The sequence below is a fragment of the Rhinolophus sinicus genome, linkage group LG12 (assembly GCF_036562045.2).
Source record: "Rhinolophus sinicus isolate RSC01 linkage group LG12, ASM3656204v1, whole genome shotgun sequence".
Classification (NCBI taxonomy): Eukaryota; Metazoa; Chordata; class Mammalia; order Chiroptera; family Rhinolophidae; genus Rhinolophus; species Rhinolophus sinicus.
Window position 1 is genome coordinate 68,400,910 of NC_133761.1, and position 7,878 is coordinate 68,408,787.

General features: G+C 52.6%; 1 protein-coding gene across 1 annotated transcript; it reads right to left on the bottom strand.

The window, feature by feature from the left end:
• Positions 1-1,027: 1,027 nt before the first annotated feature.
• RABIF (RAB interacting factor) lies at positions 1,028-7,166 on the bottom strand. Its single transcript, XM_019750847.2, has 2 exons — positions 6,950-7,166; positions 1,028-3,485 (listed from the first exon to the last, which is right to left on the bottom strand). Exons 1-2 carry the CDS (start codon positions 7,073-7,075, stop codon positions 3,240-3,242), a joined length of 372 nt encoding a protein of 123 aa, XP_019606406.2. The 5' UTR covers positions 7,076-7,166; the 3' UTR covers positions 1,028-3,239.
• Positions 7,167-7,878: the final 712 nt, after the last annotated feature.

The window sequence follows — 7,878 nt, forward strand, 5'->3', positions numbered from 1 at the left end:
ATAGTAAGCAGTTATCTTAAGGTCATCTCCAGCCTCTTTGGGCCTGCTTCCATTGTCTTGCTTTCCTGGTTTTCTTACTGTCTTGTCTCACATGGTTGGTTACATTTCACTGTATTCAGGATATTGTCTGGGGATATTAGCAAAATTGTGAAAACAATTCCAGGATTAGGATGATATTTTCCTCTAGAGAGAGTTTTTGTTTGCTTACACCAAAGTTTGGGGATCACCTCAATCTAATTGCAATGCTCTGAGAGGCCTTGCGTCTCCTACTTCTGGTTCACCCTTATTTCTGGGGTGCAAAGAACTGAGGGACATTCACCAGGCCTATCCCTGTCCCCTATTTCTGGAAGGCCTCATTCCAAACTGCTGCCTCCAACTCTGGCAAAGCCGCAGGAGAGGCTACCCCTGAGGCCTCCTCCTCCAGCCTCCACCTTTGCCAAGGGCCAGTTTTTTCAAGGTCATGTCAGCCCTCCGATGCCTTCAGATTTCACAAACATTTTGGCCAGCCTGTGTACTTGCCGTTCAGTGGGTGGTCCCTCCAAATGACCTGTCCACACTTACCAGGGAAGCAGTCTTGTTAGTCACATGTCAGTTACTTGAGCAGCCTCTGCATGTCATGGTAACAACATGCAAAATGTCAGTGCACCATTGTACATCTCCAATTCTGTGTTAAAAATTTTTTTTGTAGAAACAGTTAGGCCTTGGATAAGTCAAGTGCCCTCCCCAACAGGAACTGCAGCTTTCTATACTCATGGCAGCAGGCATGAGTTACCTCTACCTACCTACCTACCTACCTACCTACCTACCTACCTACCTAGGGCAAACAGCACTCAGCTGACTCAGGCGTTTTTACTGAGAGCCTAGCATGTGTGAGGGGAACAAAGAGATGACACGCTCATTTTATCATGGATGTTAAGTGATTCATGAATTTGTTGACAGACCTCAAGATAAACCCTCAGGTTCAGGTTTCCTCTCTCCTCTGCTTTGACAAATTATATATTCTTCCCAAGAACGTGCAGGAATCTAATTTCCACTGTTTAAATGCCTTTATTTCTTTCACATCAAACTGAAAAGGCATAATAACAACTCGATATTTCTGGCGACTGTGGCAACAATGCTTGGCAGTTCTCAAAAAAGAAATACAAATGACCAATAAGTATATAAAAATTTCATTAGAAATAACATCAATGCGAATCAAAACAATGATACTATTTTTTTCTCCTATTAAAGTGGCAAAATATTCTTTTAATGATAATAAATACCCAGTGTTAGAAAGGTTCAGGGAAGTGAGTCCGTCTCACACCCTGCCACCCCACTTGTAAGAATATATGCCAAGGAAGTAGTCGGGGATGCAGATGCAGACGTAAGCACAGGATGCACGTTGTATCACACTGTTTATAAGAAACTGGGACAATCTAATAGTGGATTGTTGAAATAAATTATAGTAAAATACAATGGAATACTAACAACAGTGGTGTACATAGATGGGTATCTACTAACATGAGAAGCCAGTATTTTGTTAAGAGGAAAAAGCAAGTTATAAAAGAGTACAGTATGATCTGGTATTTGTTTTACCAAACAATACATGTTTACATGGACATGTAGAAAAACACCGAGAATGATAAACACCACATTACCATGGACAATCTCTGCAGGGTGGAAATATGAGTGATTAAAAAAATGTTTGTACCCATTTTTGTATTTATCTGTAATGACGTATACTATTTCTGTGATTAAAAAAGGAAAGAAAAGTCGAAGCCTAATTGTAAAAAACGCTTTGCCTACTTTGGCTGTGCGAGGGAGGGGCCACACGCCCCAGAGGCATCTACTTGGTTTTGTTCCTTCTGACCTGAGTGGATAATTCTCACAGTTGTTTTTCTGCAAATGCCATAATCATGGACATTTGACCGATTCTCTGGAAAACAGTTCTCTCGTTTTCTACTAGAGCTCACTGAGGCTCTGACTGGGGAAGAGGGAAGTGGCTGGTTGCAAAACTGTGCCCACTGCCTGCACTTTAGTTGAGCCCTCAGGGTAAGCTGCGGGGAGAAGGGGGCAGGAAGCAACCAGAAGCCAGATGCACACGAACAGACTGCAGGCTGTAAGGTCTCTACTTCAGTTCTAGGCCTCCTGGATCTCAGGAGGAGGGAGAGGACAGCTGAACCTGGTCACATAGATTCCTCCGAAGGTGAGTCATTCCAGAAGAGAAGTGATACACAACTGGAAAGCTACTCAATGGGTGAACAAGTCTGCCAGTACCAAACTGTCAGAGTAACCCCACAGCTGCAGAATCAGAGGCGTCTGGATGCGAAGTTTGTAGTCTGGGTTGGTAAATATTCCAAATGAACCAAAACTGTGAGAACCACGCCCTGCAGGTTCAGTAAATGATGACACTCACTGTCCTTTAAAGGATTAGTCTCCTAAGAACAAAGGAAGCGTTACTTGTCCACATAAGACAAAACCACAAACTCCTGTGTGACAGGGCAAAGGCCTAGGCCCATAGCCCGCAGCCTCTACTGTGGTCCCTGGAGATCCTGGGAAAACAGCCCAGGCTGAGCTTTCCTTGGGGTGGCCGCCGGATGGAGTTGAAAATCTGATCCTCAACTTATCGGCCGGAGCAGTGAGGCGCTAACGTGACGGCAAGAGAGGCCACATTCACCTTCACAACACAAAGTCACTGTGGAGCTGGAGCAGAGGTGCTCACACACAGTATCAGGTGTGTCCCAAGTGTCTGATTAGCAGTCTAAGTACTGACACTTGGAAATGCTATACTTCTTTTAAAAGGAATAAATTACTGTAGATACAGTTGGCCCTACAACCAGGTCGCTCTCAGACACCTGTATGCTTCCTGCAGGAGAGGTGGAGCTTCAACTATCAGCACAAAAGCATCATCTGTCATGTGTCCTCGTGGCTAAAAGGCAGACGATGGCTGTTCCAGAGCAGGACACAAGGGCCCTGGGTAAGAGCCCAGGCAGACTGCCGGGTGTGACAAAAGCTTGGTGGGAGCATCGGGCCCTACACGGGGGGAAAAGGGGGGTCAGGAAATGCTGTGATGCCAAGTGAACTGAGCGAGAGGCGTGCATGCGAGGCTGACGAAGCAGGACTACCCTCTGCACGCCCAGCTGGACGTGCGCCACTTGTGATTTGTACTAGGACAGAGAAGGCTGTTGCCCAGGTTAAGTACCAGTTCTTGTGAGCAGCAGCTTTTACAGTTGGGGGTGGAGCTGAGCCCCCACCCCCCGTTACTCATGGGAAACCCGTTCCAAGGCCACGTAGAAACTATTCTTGTCATCCAGGCAATGCCAGCCGATGGGTCCGATTTCACAGTCCGCACAGACCAGAAACTTGACGTTGCCCACGTCCTTGGTGAAGCCCACGTTCTCAAACATGAACATGTCGTCCACCAGCCAGTGGTCCTGGAGAAGGTCGCCCTCGGGACTGCTGCCGTCGGCCAGAGCGGGCTTCTTCCTCATGGAGGGAAGGAAGAGCTGCAGAGGAGAGAGCCAGGACCACAGGGCTGGGCAGCCTAGTCACCGCCACCCCGTTCTCCATACCCTCTGCATGGCGCCCAGTGCTTTCTGGGAATGGAACCAAACGAGGGCTCTCTCATCACCGAGTTACAGATGAGGGTGCTGGGTGGCTCCTGTCGCCTGTGGTCTGGGCCCTGATTCTGAAGCGCCATGAAAGAGGAACTCTGGCTGGCTGCGGTGGTAACTTGGCTTCACTGCTCTCCTGCCCACTGGCTCCAAGGCCAGACCTGCTCCTCGTCCCCCAGCTCACTGTGCTCCAGCCACACCAGCCTTCCTGCCGTCTTCAAACAGGGTAAGTGTGCTCTGCCCATGGGTCCTGGCGAGGCCAGCTCCTTCTTGATTGTCAGCTCAAAAGTAACCTGCTCAGGGGTCTTCCCTAACCAAGCCATCTGAATTAGCTTCAGGGCGCCCACTGTATTTTCATTTTTAAAAACGGCTTTACCGACATGTCAGCACGTGTAGTGCACACTCCAAGTGTACAATCTGATATATTCTGGCACAGGCTCACATCAACGAGCCATCACCATAATCAGATAACGAGCACATTCATGACCCCCAAAGATTCCTCACGCCATTCGGCTCTTTATTTTGTACTTACCATTCTCTGAAATTACCTTATTGACTTACTGGCTTAGTCATTTACCATGGGTCTCCCTCCACTAGAAGGTGAGCCCAGGAAAGGAGAAAGCTTACCTTTCTGTTCACTACTGTACCTCCAGTGCCTAGCATAGGACTGACACAGAGCAAATCTCAAACAGTTGCTGAAAGAATACATATAGGCTATCCGGCTTTGCTCTAGCCTCTCCCTATTATGAATATGCTGGACTTAAGAAATAATGTTAAAAAGGAAAATCGAGCTCTAGAATTCGGACTGCTAGCCCTAGGACCCTGACTCTCTAACCCACATGCCTTCTGGTTGTCAGGAAAAAGCCTCCAGCAAACACGCACACACCTCTTTCACACTCTCCATTCGGTTAGTTCACACACACTCAGCTGCCCCAGACGATGCCAGCAAAGTCATGACCCCTCATGGCTGCTGCCAGTACTCTTATTTCCACCCCGCAATACACCCCCAAACTCTTAGTGTGCTGGTCTGGCACTGGCAAGCACAATAAAAGCAGAATTTTGAAAGAAAAAAAAAAAAAAAGATTGGAGTGTGGACTAACATTAGTCCAAAAAAGGAAAATGCGTTGGTAGGGATGACTAGGTCCCCCCCATCACAGCTAGGAAGTCCCCAAGAGTTCCTAATGGGCACTGAATACGTGGACATGCACTGGTGAGGCCCCGGAGGGTAACCCCGCAGGGAGGAGGGGCGACCCAGAACATTCCTACTGCCCGTCGTGCAAGCACTTGGCTGATTAAAAGAGGTATCTGTGCTGTGTCACCTGAGATGACATCTGAGGACATCGCAAAACAGGACAGTCCTGCCGCCATCATATTGTCATTCTAGTCACTCTTTTTGCCTCATCTGACATTTAAATGAGTCCCTAAAGCTTTGTTTTACCCTAAGGGAAAATGGAAACAGGCAGAGGCGAGGAGAGTTAGGAATCAAAATTCAGGCACCAGGCAACCTGGATCCTGGTCCTAACTAACTTTCTGTGGGCCTGAATTTCCTAAAAACACTTCTGACCTACCCCTGTATTGTAGGTGTGAAGTCACATCCTCACTACACGCACGGGGAGAAAATCCAAGAGCACCTGAGCCTCAGCACTCAGGGGGCATCCAACAAGGCACACCAGCCCCCTCCCAGGGTCCCCACTGCCTGTCTGATTAGTGTTAAGGGAAATGCTACTACTCACCCTTCCCTCTCTTCCCCAAGAGTTCCATCTCTGTTTAGATCCTGAAGTCAGGCCCACCAGATGGCGCGTATGTGTGCGTATGTCTGGCAACAGGACCCCGACCTACTCCCTGCAGAGCCGGCCTGACTACTAGGGCCAGGGCATGGGACATAACACGTGGAATACGATGAGGCCTTCTGATGACCACCGGGTAGAAACCAAGAAGTCAATGCCTAGGCTGAGGCAGCCGACGTGGTGGGTTGGGGGCCAAAGCTGCCGGTTAGGTCCCTCAGCAGGTGGGTTGGCTCTGCTGTCAGGCCCGCAGCCCGAGGGCCTCAGAGGTAGGGAAACACCACAACTCAGTGAGGTTCTGATGGCGGCCTCAGTTTGCTTTTTCAGGAACTGTTAACTTTTTAACTTTTTTAACTCAAGTACCTTTTTAAAAACAAAATATTTTCTTTCTCTCTGTAGCAATACAGTCTCATTGTAAAAAGTCGACACGCACGCTACAATGTAGATGAGAATACAAACTGTTACAATTCAGAGCCCTCTCCCGCTAACTTTCTTGTAAGCGCTCCCTTTCCGCGAGCACTTGTGGTAGGTCCACGGTGTCCCCGAGCCTGGGCAGGCCGCTGTGACAGCCTCGGCTGCGGAGGTGACAAGGAGGTGACAAGCTACCACTTTTGCCAGTTTCTCTGGGAACACCATGGGAGGCCGCCACGGGAGAGACGCACTGAGAAACGAGAGGCCCCCAGAGCCCCTGCCGGTGCCCGTGTCTGCACCTTCCCCGTCCGCGGGCCGACACGGGACAGAAGGAGCGTGAGATGGCTGCTGTCATGCCAAAGACCCCAAACGAGAACGGGCAGGACCGGGCACTCACAGGCTAGTGGTACGAACAGTCGAAACAACGAATACTGATAATCCCGCAAGACCAAGCGAGATTAGACCTGGGGGTGCTTTGCAGTCCCGACGCCACGGTTCTCAGCGTCGGCACCACTGACGGGCACTGGACAAGTCGCAGCGGCGGGGCTGCCCCGCACGTCCGCGGGACGCCAGCAGCCCCGCCACAGACCGGACGCTGGCGCTCCCCACAAGCTGAGCGCGAACCCCGATTCCCACTGGGAGAGGGCCTGAGGGCGGAGCCCGTTTCGGGGGACACTTCTGGGCGACAGCAGGCGGGGAAATGAGATTACGCCGCGCCTTCCTGCGGCGAGTCACACCGCAATGGAAGCCGAGCAAAACGGCACTTCCCCCCCTTCTCACGTGGCCGATGGCGGTACGAAGGGGACTAAGCACGGTTCGTGACTTGAAGAAAATACAAATCAGGTCTTCCTGCAAAATGGTTTTTCGGGACTCGAGGCATCTGCCCCACCCGCCGTGTGACTCGTCGGGATGGTCTGGGTCCCCGCGGCTACCCGGTCCCCGCACCCGGCTGTGGTTCCCGGAGCCCCTTCAGGGCGGGGGCGCGTCGGAGGGGTCGGCGGGGCTCCGCGGGACGGAACCTGGTCACAGCCCCGCCCGGCGGCCCGAGGGCTCACAGACCCGGGCGCCGGCTCCAGACCCTCCGCGGGGCCCGACGCCTCGGGCGGGGACTCGCCCGGCCGCCTCCCCTTCCCCCGCCCTTCCGCCCTCCGGGCCCCCTACCTGCCGGCGGGAGAAGAGCGCCGTCCCCGGCTGCAGGACCCGCGAGCCGCAGCGCTGGCACAGCACCGCCTTCCGGTTCCGGCCCTCGGCCGACACCAGCTCGTTCGGCGGCGCCTCAGGCTCCATCGCAGCCGCCACCCCAGCCTCGGGGCCTCGATCGCGCAGGTGCGGGCTGGGCTCGCTCTTCTCCGACTGCGCCGGCGCGGCCCAGAGGGGCGGGGAGCGGGCGGCCACGCCCCCCTACGCAGGCGTCCGCTTCCCACGCGCTGGGCTCTACTGCGCGCGCGCACGCGTTCACGGCCGCCCCGAGTGCTCGGTGTCGGCAGGGTTTTGCGACAGGCTCACTGCCTGGGACGTGACAAATCCTCTCCACACTCACCTGTCACCAGGCTCACCTTACTATTGGGAAAAACCCGGACAAGTCTTTAAGAGGACCATAACTCTAGCTTCCTGAGACTTGAATTTAGCGCCATGCATGAATGGGGGCGCGGGCGCCACGAGGGGCCTCGAGGGCAGAGCCCGTTAGCAAGTCTCAGCCACATTAGCTTCTGCCGGAGACTATGCACCTCGCTGGGGTTGGGAAACGAAGCCTGCGCGCTTTGATCGCTTGCCCGTCCTGATCAGAGCGACCAGTACTATGTGGCAAAGCCTCGTGTTGCGGCTTCAGGAAGCGAGGCAATTGTCACAATCCCCTCGTGGGGGTCTCATTACTGCCAGTGCGCAAGGACGGTCAAGAGCAGAGCGGTTCCACTCCAGGGTCCCCAACGCCACTGCTCTGTCATCGCACTGCTTTCTCATCCCATCTCATTAGTCTTTAGATCTGCAGCTTATCTCTAGGCCATGGGCTTCCTGAAATGGCAGAGGAAGAATGTAAGGGGGGACCAGGCCACTTGATTAGGTAATGTCTAATTTACCCACCACCCCCGCCT

Bases quoted from the DNA above. Each gene is read 5' to 3' on its own strand.
- RABIF (XM_019750847.2), bottom strand. From the start codon at position 7,075: ATGGAGCCTGAGGCGCCGCCGAACGAGCTGGTGTCGGCCGAGGGCCGG. The intron at 3,486-6,949 runs GTAGGGGGCCCG...TCTCCTCTGCAG, and splicing joins CGCTCTTCTCCCGCCGGCAG to CTCTTCCTTCCCTCCATGAG.